This window comes from Trichomycterus rosablanca, chromosome 20, assembly GCF_030014385.1.
Source record: "Trichomycterus rosablanca isolate fTriRos1 chromosome 20, fTriRos1.hap1, whole genome shotgun sequence".
Taxonomy (NCBI): Eukaryota; Metazoa; Chordata; class Actinopteri; order Siluriformes; family Trichomycteridae; genus Trichomycterus; species Trichomycterus rosablanca.
In genome coordinates, this window is record NC_086007.1 from 10713135 (window position 1) to 10731745 (window position 18611).

Below are 18611 nucleotides of genomic sequence, written 5' to 3' on the forward strand. Positions count from 1 at the left end.
TTTACACCTGGGACCTTGACACATGACACCAGGGAGGGACAACGACACATTTGGGCACAATTTGGACATGTTCACTGTGGGGTGTACTCACTTATGTTGCCAGCTATTTAGACATTAATGGCTGTGTGTTGAGTTATTTTCAGAAGACAGTAAATTTACACTGCTATACAAGCTGTACACTGACTACTCTAAGTTATATCCAAGTTTCATGTCTATAGTGTTGTCCCATGAAAAGATATAATGAAATATTTGCAAAAATGTGAGGGGTGTACTCACTTTTGTGATACACTGTATGTATTTTCAAACTACACAGAATCTTCAAGCAGCTTAATTTTAAAGTCAAAACAGGCTAACAATGTACGAAACACCAACTTTTTATTAATGGTAGATTTATAGTCAAGGGAGGGTTTGCACTGAAGATATTGATGGTTATTGTCATGCTAATACACTTCTGAGAAAACAAAAGCACACAAGTATATAAACAGCATGCAGTAGCCTAGTTAGCTAATCCAGAACTGACTCCAGCATAACAACCGTTAATAAGTTTTTCTGTAGTAGATAGATCACATAACTACACAAACATGAATATAGTTACCAAGTTGTCAAACTGAGGTACATTAAAAAGCACATTGTGAAGTTATCAAAATATATCTTTTTTTGACAAATAAATGCTTACAGTTATACCGACACAACTGGGTGGAACAGAACTACATAAAGTGTGACTCTATATCAATTTATCTGATAATGAGTAGGAAGCATAATGAATGCCAATGAAAAAAATAATGTGTTTTGAAATGAAACCTTCACAAGTAATAGTATTTTGTTGGAACAAATAGTTTATATAGAAACCCGATTACAACACACTTGCACTTGCACAAAATCTCAATGAATGGGTTTACTTCTTGTTAGACTGTAGTTCATTTTGCATATACTCCTCATTTGTGTTATATCACTAAAGAAAAAGTCTGCACAACACAAATCCAGTAACATCATTTTTCTTAATGAAAAACAATAAAAGCAGTGGGCCAAAGTGTTTAAGTCAGTTAAGGACAGAAAGAGAGTGGTGATTTTCTGAACCATGCTGTGATACAATGATGCCAGCCATATCCACACAGTAAAATAACACAGATTACACATTACTGATTTCTTTACCTAAACACTGTTGCCACTGAATCACAGATCTTTGTGAATGTGAAAGCTACTGACATTTACAAAATGTATTACAACTGAAATAAGATATAAGGGTATAACACTTTCAGTAAGGTACATACAAATGCCATTAGAATGTATAGTGGCAAATATAGTGAGTAGTTTAATTGTTTTCATGTTAATGTTTCATGTAGAATATACATACTTCTTTCATCTTAGTGTTACTGGATTATGTAATCTACAGTGAGGTACTGAGCATTTGATAGATATATATGTTTATTTAAGTTTGTGTAATTTTTTTAGCTTTGTATGATGACATGAACAGCAAAAGATTATTTAACTACCCTGCCAGAGATTTGTGGTAGGGGGAAGTAATATTAATAAATTGTTAATTCTATAATTATTAATTTAAAAAAAAATTATATATATATATATATATATATATATATATATATATATATATATATATATATATATATATATATATATATATACAGTATATAGTATAACCACATGAACATGACATTCCAAGGACTTTTAGTAAAAAACAAACAAACAATAATCCAAATATTGTTTAGCCATCATTTTAAGTACTTTGGAGTAATATAATGTATAATAGATCATTTACACAAATCAACCATAACATTAAAACCACCTCCTTGTTTCTACACTCACTGTCCATTTTATCAGCTCCACTAACCATATAGAAGCACTTTGTAGTTATACAATTACTGACTGTAGTCCATCTATTTCTCTACGTACTTTTTTAGCCTGCTTTCACCCTGTTCTTCAATGGACCCCCTCAGAACCACTACAGAGTAGGTATTATTTGGGTGGTGGATCATTCTCAGCACTGCAGTGACACTGACATGGTGGTGGTGTGTTAGTGTGTGTTGTGCTGGTACGAGTGGATAATACACAGCAGAGCTGATGGAGTTTTTAAACACTCACTGTCACTGCTGGACTGAGAATAGTCCACATCTGCAAGGTGGACCAACTAGGTAGGAGTGTCTAATAGAATGGACAGTGAGTGAACATGGTATTTAAAAACTCCAGCAGTGCTGCTGTGTCTGATCCACTAATACCAGCACAACACACACTAACACACCACCATGGCATTGGCACTGCAGTGCTGAGAATGATCCACCACTTAAATAACACTTGCTCTGTAGTGGTCCTGAACATTGAAGAACAGGGTAAAAGCAGGCAAAAAAGTATGTGGAAAAATAGATGGACTAGGGTCAGTAATTGTAGAACTACAAAGTGCTTCTATGTGGTAAATGGAGCTGATAAAATGGACAGTGTTTGTAGAAACAAGGAGGTGGTTTTAATCTTATGGCTGATCAGTGTAGATTGAATTAAGATTTCTTCTGTTTTACTGACGCCTGCTGTGCTGCTATGGTATGCTGAGTTACAAGGTGGTTTCCTTTTAACAGTAATCAGAATGTTTTTGATCAGATTATGATCATTTTTTACATACTGTTCCTAAATGTCCAAATATAAATAATATTAATTTCCCGGCAAACATTTTAGTCACATTACAAAATAAAATGCTTATCAAAGCATGATCCTCACTTAGGGTTTAACATTTTTTTGTTACTTTAATGGGATTTATTATGATATGTTACCTAGCACGTTTAGATGGTCACTGAGTATGCATGTATGTATGACCAATAAATAATAATTTATTATCTACTATTTAAAGAAACAGGACTTCATGCTGAAATTAGGACAGATTGCACAATTAAGCAGCAGAAACCACAATATATTTTAGGCCAGGCCATGTGCATAAACTAACGATGAAGCTTTTCTAAAATAAAACCTCTAAAGATCCCATGATACTTCACTAAATGTTTTTGTGGTCCTCAGTTAAGGTGACGACATAAAATGTATCTTTGTACTAATAAATGGCATTGAATGAATGGTTCATTTTTCCTTATCCAAAATTCAAGATTATTTTACTGATCGTTCAATAAATGGAATGCAGGATTTTATTCACTTTACAAGGCACTAGTTTTTTGCTAAGTAAATGCAATCAGAGAGAAAGACTGTAAAATGGGATTGCACAGTTGTGTCTTTAACGGTTTGTGTGATTTTCAGAGAAGAGTGCATGTTAATGATGGATGGCTAAGTGTTTAACTAAGCTTAACCCTCAGCTCAGTGTTTAAATTATATCCTTTCTCATTTGTACGTTGCTTTGGACTAAAGCTTTTGTCAAATGAATTAATGTATATGGATAGACTGTGGTTTTGTAACTTGGGAGGAAATAGCTTGAGAGGAAAGAGATCGATTGAGAGTAGTTTAAGATTGCATTTCTGCACGTAGCATCCATGGAAACCAGCAACAGAACAGTAACCTGCTGAAAAAAAACAAATAAAAAACAATGTTATTTTTTAGCTAGAGGGTTTGGTGTAGAAATTAAAGTTATTTGTTTATTTATTTATTTTATATACAGTATCTCACAAAAGTGAGTACACCCCTCACATTTCTGCAAATACTTTATTGTATCTTTTTATGGGACACCACTATAGAAATGAAACTTGCTTAAAGTAGTCAGTGTACAGCTTGTATAGCAGTATAGATTTACTGTCTTCTGAAAATAACTCAACACACAGCCATTAATGTCTAAATAGCTGGCAACACAAGTGAGTACACCTCACAGTGAACATGTCCAAATTGTGCCCAAAATGTCAATATTTTGTGTGACCACCATTATTATCTAGCACTGCATTAACCCTCTTGGGCATGGAATTCACCAGAGCTGCACAGGTTGCTACTGGAATCCTCTTCCACTCCTCCATGATGACATCACGGAGCTGGTGGATGTTAGACACCTTGCGCTCCTCCACCTTCCGCTTGAGGATGCGCCACAGGTGCTCAATTGGGTTTAGATCTGGAGACATACTTGGCCAGTCCATCACCTTTACCTTCAGCTTCCTCAGCAAGGCAGTTGTCATCTTGGAGGTTGTGTTTGGGGTCTTTGTCGTGTTGGAAAACTGCCATGCGGCCCAGTTTCCGAAGGGAGGGGATCATGCTCTGCTTCAGAATGTCACAGAACATGTTGGAATTTATGTTTCCATCAATGAACCACAGCTCCCCAGTGCCGGCAGCACTCATGCAGCCCAAGACCATGATGCTACCACCACCATGCTTGACTGTAGGCAAGAGACAGTTGTCTTGGTACTCCTCACCAGTTTTAACCTCAACAATTTGGACATGTTCAGTAAATCTATACTGCTATACAAGTTATATCCAAGTTTTATTTCTATAGTGTTGTCCCATGAAAAGATATAATAAAATATTTGCAGAAATGTGAGGGGTGTACTCACTTCTGTGACATACTGTATATATTTTATGCGTTTTTCTCCCATTTTCTCCCAATTTAGTGTAGTCAATTTGTCTTCCGCTGCTGGGGGATCCCAGATTTTTTGCAGTTGAGGAGGTTATATTGCTGCTCACGCCTCCTCCGACCCGCGCGCAGCCCTTAACGGAACCCTTTTCCACCTATGCACTCTGCACAGGCGCCTCTATTCGCTAACCAGGGTCCTTACACAGCGTTTTGAAGACCCCGCCCACATATTCTGGTGGAGGAGTTCAGAATGTGGGCGCTGGTGTGCTAGCGGAATATCCCGCTGCGCCACCTGGGCACCGAAGATATTTTTAGGATAGATGTCAGCCAAGTATACCTGGATATGGAGTTCTCAGAGGTGATGTCTTTGGGAGACCTCATCGTGTTAAAGTTGCGCTTTGGCTGGGACACTAGGGCACAAGAAATAATATATTAAGTGTAATATCATTGTTGATTGCAGTTATCCTTGCATCAAATTTACTACATTTCTCAATACTCAGTTTTAATGTGAGATTCATTCAGAACACAGGTGCACAACACCCACGCTGGTTGTTGTGTCAGCACCTTGATCATAAAGCTAAAGTTACTAATGCAGTGGCAGAGTAATTATACCCAATTAGCAGGCCTCACCTCCCTTAGACATGGACGACTGGGTTTCTAGAGCACCCAACCAGGCTATTTCTGCTAGCCTATTACCTCAAACAGACTGCATATATGACAAAATAGTACACAATCATTAATGACTTGGTTAGAATTTCACAATAGGGAAAATATTTTAGCATCAAACACACCAGTAGCAATAAAAGAATGCATTTTGACACATGCTAAATACTAGCTTGTGAACATGCACAAACTTGTTACCTTTCAATTTCAAGCATCTGACAGATGTTTCTGATCATCAGCTTAAGTACAAGCAAAACGACTATTAACTTTTAACATTTTTTTAAATGGTCAGTACTGAATGACTGTACTTTGTGCTTAAAGTAAATACACTGATCAGCCATAACATTAAAACCACCTCCTTGTTTCTACACTACATTCTGTCCATTTAATCAGCTCCACTTACCATATAGGAGCACTTTGTAGTTTTACAATTGCTGACTGTAGTCCATCTGTTTCTCTCCATACTTTTTTTAGCCTGGGAAATGTGCTTTCACCCTGTTCTTTAATGGTCAGGACCCCTACAGGACCACTACAGATCAGGTATTTAGGTGATGAATCATTCTCAGCACTGCAGTGACACTGACATGGTGGTGGTGTGTTAGTGTGTATTGTGCTGGTATGAGTGAATCAGACACAGCAGCGCTGCTGGAGTTTTTAAATACCATGTCCACTCACTGCCCACTCTATTAGACACTCCTACCTAGTTGGTCCACCTTGTAGATGTAAAGTCAGACACAATCATCTAATCTATTGCTGCTGTTTGAGTTGGTCATCTTCTAGACCTTCATCAGTGGTCACAGGACGCTGCCCATGGGGTGCTGTTGGCTGGATATTTTTGGTTGGTGGACTATTCTGTGTCCAGCAGTGACAGTGAGGTGTTTAAAAACTCCCATCAGCATTGCTGTGTCTTATTCACTCATACCAGCACAACACACACTAACACACCACCACCATGTCATTGTCACTGCAGTGCTGAGAATGATCCATTACCCAAATAATACCTGCTCTGTAGTGGTCCTGGGAGAGTCCTGACCATTGAAGAACAGCATGAAAGGGGGCTAACAAAACATGCAGAGAAACAGATGGACTACATCCAGTAATTGTAGAACTACAAAGTGCTTCTATATAGTAAGTGGAGCTGATAAAATGAACAGTGAATGTAGAAACAAGGAGGTGGTTTTAATGTTATGGCTGATCAGTGTATATAATAAGAGATTTACATTATTAAATACCACTGAGACTCATTCAGCTGTTTGCATCTCAACAGCCATTTATCCCACCACAACCGGCTAGCATTTTATGATACTGTGGTTGCAGATGAAAAATATGATCTGCTACTGTAGTTAACCTTGTAACCACTAAAGCCAGATTCTACCTCATGTCTGTATTAAACCCTTTTATTAGTCTAAGCTCAAAGGTAAACATCGTGCAACTTCAAATACAGGCAGCTGAGATTTTTTGAGGACTGCTGTACACCCTGTGGATATTTTAGCATTAGATTCTTGGCAACTTTACATAAAGTAATCTGCTGAGGCATGTGTGAGCAACACATACTAATCATATCCTAAATAGTTGAGTTTAAGGATAAGACCAGTCTGGTTTATTCACATTTTTATGAACCTGTTGCCACAAATAACTACTGTAACTTCTAAATTATTTTAAATCATCTAAAACGTCTATTATTTCTTTTCAGTCATACACTTTTGTTGGTACCTGCAGGGACTGCAATCATTGAGCTCTTTAATAAAACCTATTTAATGTACATTTTTGACAATGGATGTTGCATGGCTGTATGGTTGACTTCATGCACCTACAAATAATGCTTGTGGCTGACATCCCTAAGCAGTTCATATTTACATACGCTTGACTATAATAATTTGTAAGATTTTGTCTTATTTGTAAATGGAAGACAGGGCCATATAATGGCTGACATAAGGTGATACTTATTATCTTATACTTACTAGTCACCTGATGAACTTTCTTCACCAGCGTCCCATCACCCTGGGGTTCTTTTGGTCCTCCAATTCTGCAGATTGCAAAGACAATAAAGAACTTACACAGACCTATTAGCATAATGTCAAAAGCGAAGTGTGCACCATATTTAGACCACCATATTTTTCCACCTGTAAATAGTAGCCAAGCTATTTACAAAATATGCTACTTTAGAAAGCTTTATTTATTTTATTAATCAGAAACCCTGTTAGGACGCTTTCTACAAATGCAATAAAAATGAAATCTGTAATTTGTTATTTCACTTAAACCTTTATTTAACAAAGGACAAAAATGTTTTTTAGTGTTTTCAATGACAAGCGATTTTATTTCTTAAATATAAAAAAATAGGAAATTGATGACTGCAACACACTCAAAAAAAGATGTGGCAAAGCCATTTTTAAAACTATTTTGTTTGCATTTTTTCCCCTTTTTCTCCCAACTTTTTAGCTTGTCCAATTGCCCAACTGCGTCACGCTTCCTCTCCACTAATGCCGACCGCCGCTCTAATTTAAGGAGAACGAAGCTAACCCACACCCCCTCCGACACATGGGCAGCAGCTGTATGCATTTTGTCACCTACACTAGGCGAGTGCACATACGCAAATCAGCCTTGTGTACGGAGAGACACATCCTGATTCGCACTCTTTCCCCGCAGAGGTCGTAGTGCATCAGTTACGAGAAGTCCCTATCCGGCTTAACACCTCACCCCTACATGAACAACAGGCCTATCGTTGTTCATGTGGCCGCTCAGTCCATTTACATTTACATTTTCAGCATTTAGCAGACGCTTTTATCCAAAGCGACTTACACAATAAGCAATTGAGGGTTAAGGGTCTTGCTCAGGGACCCAACAGTGGCAACTTGGTGGTGGCGGAGCTTGAACCGGCAACCTTCTGTTTACTAGTCCAGTACCTTAACCACTGAGCTATCACTGGCCCTCACAGTCCAGTTGGATGGCAGAGCTGAGATTCAATGCGATGTATTCGAAATCCCAGCTCTGGTGCGCTAGTGTGTGTTTTTACCACTGCGCCACCTGAGCGGCCACATATTTATTTTTGGGTCAATTATCAATTTTTTAGGCATTTTCTCCCATTTTTCTCCCAATTTAGTGTAGTCAGTTTGTCTTCTGCTGCTGGGGGATCCCTTATTGCAGTCGAGGTGGGTATATTGCTGCTCAAGCATCGTCCGACCCATGCGCAGCCCTTTGCGGAACCCTTTTTCACCTATGCACTCTACACAGGCGCCTCTCTATCTGCCAGTTAGGGTCCTTACACAGCGTTTGAAGACCCCGCACACATAGTCCGCTCATCCCGCCCTAGCAGAACCGTGTCTGCTGCAGGCACTGCCAATTATGCCTGCTAGATGGCGCCCAGCGGAGTCCAATAAAAATGCTGTGGTTTTGATGAAAGTCTTACCTCTGAACACGGGAAGGAGGAGCAAACACTCCATATTTGGGCAGGCAACTGAAATAGCGAACTCCAAACACAGAGCCATCATGTTTCCCAGTGGGCTGCTCCAGTTCCACACCAAACCAGTAGCCTTAACAGCAACACACATTTATATGCACAGTGCCTAACCTCTGTAGATCATACTTTTATAAGTCATAAGGCTGCCTATATAAAAATACATAAGCCATGCTCATAACTAGCTGTGTCTGAGTGAGGGGATGGCTGACTGAAGCCCTGAGATGGATCGGTGCTCCGTTCAGGGTATGTTGACCAGATATTTCACACACACACACACACACACACACACACACACACACACACACACACACATACGTATATAATATATATATATATATATATATATATATATATATATATATAAACCCATTCACACACACAGCACTTTATGTGGGAATCAAGCTTGTACTTATTGGGTGTACCTACTTAGTGGATGCTTTGTATATTGTGTATATATGTTAGTGATTTTAAAATTATAATTGAACATACCTGGTGCAAAGTCTGTTTTGCCATAAAAACGCACAGTTCCTTGTTTCTGGCCAGCGACTAAAACCTGGTCTCCCACTTCAATTTTCACTCCATCGGGATCCAGACTGGCCACTGATAGAGACTTATTCCTCAAGGCTACGGGAGAAATGTGAAAAATTAGTTATTTTTGGGAAATCATGTTGCTATCATATAACATATTTTTATTGCAGTGTTAAATAATCTGACAAATCTAAATACATAAGTGACATATATCAAGGACACATTTATATTAACCTTTTTCTCTATCCTTATCTTTTTTCTCCTTCTTGATCTTTCCAGTGACACGTGAGAAGTCCATACGGGGAGTTTTGGGTGTGGAGGTGACTGAGGTGGGGGTCTGATCTACCGCTTTTTTAATTTTGGACACTGGGGCAAAAATTCCTGCAAATGAAACAAACACACTTTCACTAACTCATTAAGAACTTATTAAAATATGTTCTAGATGCTATAAGGTTCCACACCCAAGTGAAAGGGGTAATAAAGTGCTTACCAAGTTTTGGTGGGCAAATAAAGTATCGAATTCCACCCACGCTCCCATCATTCTTGCCCTCTGGCTCATCCAGCTCGATTCCTACCCACTGGCCACTGGCGAACTCAGTGGTGCCACAGAATCGAAGAGTGCCACTCTGAAAAAGAAAACAGACTATTTAACAACTACTACAACTATAATTTGTGACAGAGGTTCATTAAAGGAGCACAGCAATGAACAAATGACACAAAAACATATTAAAAAAGGTGATACAATTATGCTTGTGTATAAAAGGTGTGAAAGTCATAGGTCACCAATGTCCAGAAACACTTTTCTAATTTTAATATAACAACGACAAGCCACTTTCTGTATGTATTACAACAGCATGACTGTGTAATCAGAGTGCAGATATTAGACTGGCCTGTTATCTCCAAGTAAAATGTGTGAAGGATATAAAAGACCCCATATGGTAGCACACTTACAGATCTGCATAGTGAAGAATTCACTTGTAATCTGTTAATCAATTGGTGTCTTTGGTTTATAAATGATTCTGCGTTGTTGGGGGAAAGGTGATGTGACACAGATGTTAACATGTTCCTGTCCCAAATGGTTTGGAATGTGTTGCAGGCATTAAATTTGAATTGAGCAAAACTATATAAGGTAAGACATCGAACATCATATTTTTGGTGTAAGGGTTAAATGTCAATAACATTAATAAACACACACAAACTATTGGCTGACAAACTACATTTCTACTTATGCCACGCTCACAGGTAGGTGTTTATTGTAACCAATATTGTAAGTGCAATCATTTTAAAAGCTTTCACCAACAATATTGAAATCAGACTACACTGTATTCACTATTGTGCATTTTTGGATTTGGATGCATACTGTACTGTGTTGTAGGACACAGTGCAATGGAAAAGGGGCAAAAGCAAACATAGTAAGTTGTACTAAGTGTGGGCAGCGCAGTGGAGCCATACTTAGCCTCAAGACTTTACAGTAATTACTTTCCCACTCAATATATACAGTAGCAGTCACCACAAATCTCAGTATGCAAATGTTGAAGTTAGCAACAAAACACCCTCACACTGTTTTGAATTACAATAAGGGATGCAATGTAAAACTGGTGGAAAAGAAAATGTTTATTTGATTTATTCATATTCCCGGTCAAATTTCATCATTTGTTGAAGTTTTAGGGAGATTTTAGGGAGATTTGCTGAATTTATTATAAGTAAAAATTAAATATGCTTTAGTGCTAAAGTTACTATATAGTTACTGTACATTTGAAGCTGCAGATGTCTATAGTTTGCAAATTACTTTCAAAAGAAACAACAAAACATACCATTTGACTGCATAATAAGGCTTGCCATGTGAAGTTTTTTCTAGATTCTATTTGACTCAACAGATTCAATCATGTTAAAATTTATGGTATTGGATCTCTGACAAGCCGTTAGATGTGGAAAAATGATATAGTCTCTGGAGTCCTGCTGTGTTCTGTGCTGAAATATGAGTCACCTGTGCTTCAACCTTCTTACTAAATGTCACAAAGAAAATGATTTTTTCAAACTCTTAGGTCACTTAATGTCTCTCATAAGAAATGCTATGAAATGTATGTTTTATGCATCATTTCACTGTAGAACAATTTAATTATACTCTTTTTTAGAGCACACACATTTGTTTGTGCAGCTTTTACAAAAAATGTGGGTGTGAATAAAGAAAAAGCAAGAACAGAGGCTTCATTGGAGCCCCAAAGCCATGCTGAAATGTTGGTGTTGGACAAAAACCCAGATGACGGCTTAATTGCTCTTGCAGAGACACATTTATATGTTTGTAATGCACATACTTGATTGCAATAAACAGTTTACAAAATTAAACAAATAAAAAATTATTATATTATAAATTATCAATAAATTTATTAGATTTTAACTACCGTTTAACTACTTGTTTAAAATAAATTTGGAATTAAAATACTTGTTGACTAATAACACTACTATTGGCTTTCCCAGGCTATCCCTTTCTTACCTTCATATCATCCAAAACTACACGATCACCAAGCTTTAGACCGATAGAGCTGAGCATGAGGTTGCCAGGAATGTTGTCATAGTTGGGCAAGGTGACACGGGGCAGGTTACAGCTAAGGGGGACAGCATCTAACAGCAGCTGCTTCATCTCTTTGGCCACCATTGCTGCCTCTGCTTTATCCAGGCTCATGTCCATGGGGTCAGGAACCACATCAGCAGGGACTTGGCCTTTATCATTCTGGGTAAATAAGTAAAAATGGATTAAATTGGTTTAAGTATAGTACTCTTTTATACCATCATATTAACAGATATTGGGTAATCTACTGTACAGCTCTGCATCAAAAACTTAATAGTACTTTAATCAAAATAAGAAATAAGGTAAACCTATGAGTCATACCCTGACAGTGGGGTTGGCTCCATGCTCTAGGAGACACTTGACAGCTCCCAGGCAAAGATTAGAAGCAGCAATGTGCAGGGCAGTGCCATGACAGAAATCACTGCAGGCAGAGTTGAGAACTGTAAAGAGGAAAAAAAAAACTGTGAGAACATCCTGTTAAAGTATTAATGTCAGTCAGGTTTTTCCTATTCAAATGTCAATGAATCAGTTGTGTCAGAAACAAGGGCAAGAGTTTACATGCCTGTTTTAGAGGGAATAGTTACATTCCTCACAGTTTCAATTCCTCAGTAGACATTTCATTACAATTCTATACATTATGATTTTGACCTAACATATCAGACAGTGCCTTTTAGTACTATTAAAGCATTAACTGAGAAAAGAAATCTTAATTTTACAGCCTAGAGAAAGGATTGCCCATAAATATCCTAATCAGGCTCTGAGCTGTAAAACACTTTGATACAAGCAGCAAATCAATGGTCAAATCTGCATCAACACCATGCAGAGATCGATGTCAGATTAATGAAAAGAGCAGTCTGGTGTTGTGTATTTGCTGAAGTAAGTTTACTGGAAAAGCTGTGTGGGCTACACAGTAAGGCAGAAAAATACTATACATAAGACAGTAATCTGGCACAGATCTAATAGGACAGCACCAAGATAAACAGAGATTAAGTAAGCACATGCTTACCTCTAGGTTTAGATGCTTTAAGTAGAATCCTGATCAGCTCAGGCACATCAAAGTAAGCAGCATAGTGAAGAGCGTTCATGTTGGTCCAACGACTACGCAGACTAACATCTGCACCCAAAGCAATCAGCTGATTGGTCAGTCGGAGAGCTGCCTCTGGGTCACCTGATAATCAAAATAATCACAAAATACAAAGAAGTTAGATAGTGCATGTGTTCATACATATTAAGCCCACTAAAATACCATTATACACCTTTTAGAGTTATATTTAATTTCATCCATTTTATTTTCATGTTTTACCAGTGCTTTATCCTGGTCAGGGTCGTGGCAGGTCCCATCTCCCTGGATTTACTGGGCGCAATGCACTAACACATTCAGGACAGAACGCTAATCCAGTGCAGGCTCTTTCTATCCCTCAGATACTCTATATTCATGCACCTGACCTGCTAATAGCAATGCTGAGATTTCAAAGCATGGATTTCTGGAACCCTGGCAATTTATCACTGCATCACCCTGATGACTTTAGAGCTACACGGCTTGTCTTACATCTTATTTGTAAAAATTTGGGCTGGTTTTCATGTTATTCATAATAAACACAGACTAAAAGGTTTTTAATCAGTAGAATGTATGTAAACTCACAGGTCAATCATTATTTACTACGCAAGCACAAAGCAAAATTAGAAGAACATTAGAGCAAGGGACACAGAACAGAACATCACCATGAAGAGAAAAACAAGACTGGATTGTGCAAACAGTGACAATGATTTACAAAGGGTAAAACAAGGTCCCATCTCCCTGGAATCACCGGGCGCAATGCAGTAACACATTCAGGACAGAATGCTAATCCAGAGCAGGCTCTTCCTACACCTCACATACAGTCAGTGTCTATATGTAGTCACCTGATCTGAATTCGAACCCTTGCAATTTATCACTGCACCACCCTGGTGACTTTGGAGCTACACGATTTACTTGTCTTACATCTTATTTGTAAAAATTTGGGCTGGTTTTAATGTTATTCATAATAAACACAGACTAAAAGGTTTTTAAATCAGTAGAATTTATGTAAACTGGAACGTTCTTATTTAGCAGCAATGTTTCATGCAGGTAGGGTCCAAAAGACAAACTTTGTTCATTTTAATCCATTCTGTTGTTGAATAACATGAACAACAAGTTTTAGTTTTGGGTCATTTCATTACCTAATCAGTTAATCTTTTATGAAACTGAAAGCAGAATGTAACCTGATGCATGTCTGTAAAACTGGTTTATTCAGCTCTATATAAACACATTCATAAAAAAATGGTCAAAGTTCATAGTGAGATTTAGATCATAAAAGTGGTTTGGGTAACCACAGGTCAATCATTATTCAAAACTTGGTTTGGGTAATCACAGGTCAATCATTATTTACTACGCAGGCACAAAACAAAATCAGAAGAACATTAGAACAAGGGACAGAGAACAGAACATCACCATGAAGAGAAAAACAAGACTGGATTGTGCAAACAGTGACAATGCTTTACAAAGGGTAAAACAAGGTCCCATCTCCCTGGAATCACAGGGCTCGCGATGCAGTAACACATTCAGGACAGAACGCTAATCCAGGGCAGGCTCTTCCTACCCCTCACATATAGTCAGTGTCTATATGTAGTCACCTGGCCTGCCAATATCACCGCTGGGAATTCGAATCCTGGATCTCTGGAACCCTGGCAATTTATCACTGCACCACCCGGGTGACTTTGGAGCTACATGGCTTACTTGTCTTACACCATATTTGTAAAAATTTGGGCTGGTTTTCACATTATTCCGAATAAACACAGACTAAAAGGTTTTTAAATCAGTAGAATGTTTCTAAACTGGAATGTTCTCATTTAGCAGCAATGTTTCATGTAGGTAAGGTCCAAACTTTATTCATTTCAATCCATTTCTGATTAACCCTCTACTGCACAGCATTGCTTTTATGCAACAGAAAGTTTTTTTTAAGCCCCATGTCCAGTGCCTGTTTTATTAAATAATTGCGACCAATCAGAATGGTCAAAAAAATATCAAAAAACAATCTAATAAAGTTTTAAATTCACCATCAAGCATAATTTTAAGGTGGGACTGCCTTTTCTGACACAAGGTAACAGGAGCACATGGTATAAGAAAAAGATTGTTTGCTTTATTAATCTTATTTAAAATAACTTGGACTGTAAATAAAAAATATGTGCACGTGTATGAAGGTTTTTGTCGGGTTTTATGAAGTTTATTTTATATTGCACGTTTAGAAATTAGTTTTTTCTGTTGTGCATTAAGAGATAATTTTCAAGGATGTTTTTGCTGACTATGTTTTAGGCTGTTATCATGTTTTATCACATGTATTTATGTACAGTATAAGCTCCAAATTCAAATGTGTTTTCTTCTCCTTTAAATTAACTTTTTTTCATACTTTTTGATAGAAAATGGACATAAGGGTGTTTTATGGAAGACAGGAACAGGATCGCCATGTTAGGCAAATGCCATCTGATAGTGAAGACAATGAGATAGACAGCAATGACAATGAGAAGGAGTGGAGTGTAGAAAAAGGTTTGAGCAATGAAAAGATAGGGTTAGTTGAGGAATAAAGGAGGAATATTAAGCGGTAGCAAGAACTGTTTTATTATTGTGTTTTTGTTGGCATTGGAATTATACTCAAGACACCAGTGAGGAAGAAAACGAAGATGACAATTTGTCTGAAGATGAGAGTAGTTCTTCCTAAATCCCTTGATGGAAAACACACCTTTGCCTCTACAGTACCCCCTGAATGGTTACACATTTCGCCATCAGCCAGTGAAATGTTGGCATGTAAACAGATAGAATTGTGCTAAGAATTGCATAATAAGAAGTGACCACATGCGTCAGTATGCCTTAAAGTCCCAATTTGCACATAGTTTGTGCAATTACAAATAAGATGTCAGGAAGAAAGAGCGACCCAGTGGTGGGATTTCCCAACAGTATTAGGATAAGAGGGGGAAGCAGGGGCCCACAGCATCTATCCCTAACCAACATATCGGAATGGGCAATATCTCACACTGGCCAATAATGTGTGACAAGAAGTGAAGATGCAGGGTTCCTGGGTGCACAAGAATGCCCAAAGTTATGTGCCAACACACTACATAATACAAACCTATACCCATCTACAAAAAAAATACACGTTTCTATTGCTTTTTTCTTTCCTTTTTAATTGTTTGTTGACATTTTTTAAAAGATTTTGTACTGCTCTCTGAGTAGTTAATTATGATCTATTAATTCTCTGAGAATCTGTACCATTGTTGCACAACGCTGCCCTTAGGCAACAAAAAAATATTTTGTCAATAAAATGGGTCGTGGTTCACCACTTTGTGCCAAACTGTCAATCAGTTCCGAGATAATGTTTCTTTACACAATATTGCAAAGAATTTGGGTCTTTCACCATCTACAGTTCATAATATCAGTAAAACATTCAGGGAGTGTGGGGATATCTCGTTGCTTCAGTAGTGAACCATGACTCTTGAACATCTGCCCTTATTGTGAATAAATGTATGTAATTACATTAAAGCTTTTATAAAATTACATGTTCTTACTTTGTGTGAAATGTTTTTCTATTTGTGTTAATTTTTGTTATGTGGATTAGACGTTTAGCACTCACCCACTCCATGAGCCCCTGCTTTGCAGCTGTAGTGCAGAAGAGTCATGTCTGTCAATCCATCACGATCATTAACATGACATCCACGTTTCAAAATCTAAAAAGCAATAAGTAACATGATCAATGCTTCCAAAATAAATACTATGACAAAGGAGAGAGCAGTCTAGAGAGTTTAAGTTTAAGAGTTCAAGAGAGGCTTTATTGTTGTTTTAGCTACAGGGGTTGGACAAAATAACTGAAACACCTGTCATTTTAGTGTGGGAGGTTTCATGGCTAAATTGGACCAGTCTGGTGGCCAATCTTCATTAATTGCACATTGCACCAGTAAGAGCAGAGTGTGAAGGTTCAATTAGCAGGGTAAGAGCACAGTTTTGCTCAAAATATTGCAATGCACACAACATTATGGGTGACATACCAAAGTTCAAAAGAGGACAAATTGTTGGTGCACGTCTTGCTGGCGCATCTGTGACCAAGACAGCTAGTCTTTGTGATGTATCAAGAGCCACGGTATCCAGGGTAATGTCAGCATACCACCAAGAAGGACAAACCACATCCAACAGGATTAACTGTGGACGCAAGAGGAAGCTGTCTGAAAGGGATGTTCGGGTGCTAACCCGGATTGTATCCAAAAAACATAAAACCACGGCTGCCCAAATCACGGCAGAATTAAATGTGCACCTCAACTCTCCTGTTTCCACCAGAACTGTCCGTCGGGAGCTCCACAGGGTCAATATACACGGCCGGGCTGCTATAGCCAAAACTTTGGTCACTCGTGCCAATGCCAAACGTCGGTTTCAATGGTGCAAGGGGCGCAAATCTTGGGCTGTGGACAATGTGAAACATGTATTGTTCTCTGATGAGTCCACCTTTACTGTTTTCCCCACATCCGGGAGAGTTACGGTGTGGAGAAGCCCCAAAGAAGCGTACCACCCAGACTGTTGCATGCCCAGAGTGAAGCATGGGGGTGGATCAGTGATGGTTTGGGCTGCCATATCATGGCATTCCCTTGGCCCAATACTTGTGCTAGATGGGCGCGTCACTGCCAAGGACTACCGAACCATTCTGGAGGACCATGTGCATCCAATGGCGGTGCCGTGTATCAGGATGACAATGCACCAATACACACAGCAAGACTGGTGAAAGATTGGTTTGATGAACATGAAAGTGAAGTTGAACATCTCCCATGGCCTGCACAGTCACCAGATCTAAATATTATTGAGCCACTTTGGGGTGTTTTGGAGAAGCGAGTCAGGAAACGTTTTCCTCCACCAGCATCACATAGTGACCTGGCCACTATCCTGCAAGAAGAATGGCTTAAAATCCCTCTGACCACTGTGCAGGACTTGTATATGTCATTTCCAAGACGAATTGACGCTGTATAAATTACTAATAAATTATTGTGGTCTAAAACCAGGTGTTTCAGTTATTTTGTCCAACCCCTGTATATACAAGTACATATTGAAACAAAACAATGTTCCTTCAGGACCAGGGTGCAACATAGAACAAAGAATGCAAGACAATACAATACACAGTGCAGACAAACAACAGTACAATAAATACAAAAAACATTTCTAATCTAAAAAGTAATTAAAAGAGACTAGACTAGATACAAAGGTAGTGTAGGCCAGTACATGGTACTGAGATGATAAGTGAAGTAAAGAAAACAAATACAGTTAGCAGTGTAGGGTTTGTTTTTATAGCAGCAGAGATATAAAAGAGTAAGGTGCAAAAGATGCAAGTAATACAGTCACTAAGTAGTTGTCTGAGTCTAGGGATTAAGACTGTGGTTGTGTGTGTGTGTGTGTGCATGAGTGTGTGTATGTGTGTGCATGTGCAAGTGCGTGTGTGAGTGAGTGTATGTGCATTGTGAGTGTGTGTGTGTTCACATGAGTGTGTATATATACAGTACAGGCCAAAAGTTTGGACACACCAGCCAAAAGTTTGGACACACCTTCTCTTCAATGTTTTTTCTTGATTATTTTTATTTTCTACATTGTAGATTAATACTGAAGACATCCAAACTATGAAGAATTATGTAGTGAACCAAAAAGTGTTAAACAAACCAGAATATGTTTTATATTATACCAACTCTACCTCTGCACAACCCAACTGATGGTCTCAAACACATTAAAAAAGCAACAAATTCCAAAAATTCACTCTAGACAAGGCACAAACATTCATTGAAAACCATTCCAGGTGGAAACCTAATAAAGCTGGTTGAGAAAATTTCAAAGAGTGTGCAAATCTGTCATTAAA

General features: G+C 38.2%; 1 protein-coding gene across 1 annotated transcript in view; it reads right to left on the bottom strand.

Moving 5' to 3' along the window:
- Positions 1–358: 358 nt before the first annotated feature.
- Positions 359–18611, bottom strand: part of clip3 (CAP-GLY domain containing linker protein 3) — a 31803-nt gene continuing 13550 nt past the window's right edge. Inside the window, exons 4-14 of the mRNA XM_063016233.1 lie at positions 16359–16452; positions 12722–12883; positions 12037–12155; positions 11641–11877; positions 9637–9772; positions 9381–9527; positions 9108–9242; positions 8568–8691; positions 7123–7187; positions 4836–4908; positions 359–3508 (exon numbers count right to left, since the gene is read on the bottom strand). Of these exons, the coding sequence (XP_062872303.1) occupies positions 3451–3508; positions 4836–4908; positions 7123–7187; positions 8568–8691; positions 9108–9242; positions 9381–9527; positions 9637–9772; positions 11641–11877; positions 12037–12155; positions 12722–12883; positions 16359–16452 (1350 nt within the window). The 3' untranslated portion in view covers positions 359–3450. The remainder of the gene's footprint in view (positions 3509–4835; positions 4909–7122; positions 7188–8567; positions 8692–9107; positions 9243–9380; positions 9528–9636; positions 9773–11640; positions 11878–12036; positions 12156–12721; positions 12884–16358; positions 16453–18611) is intronic.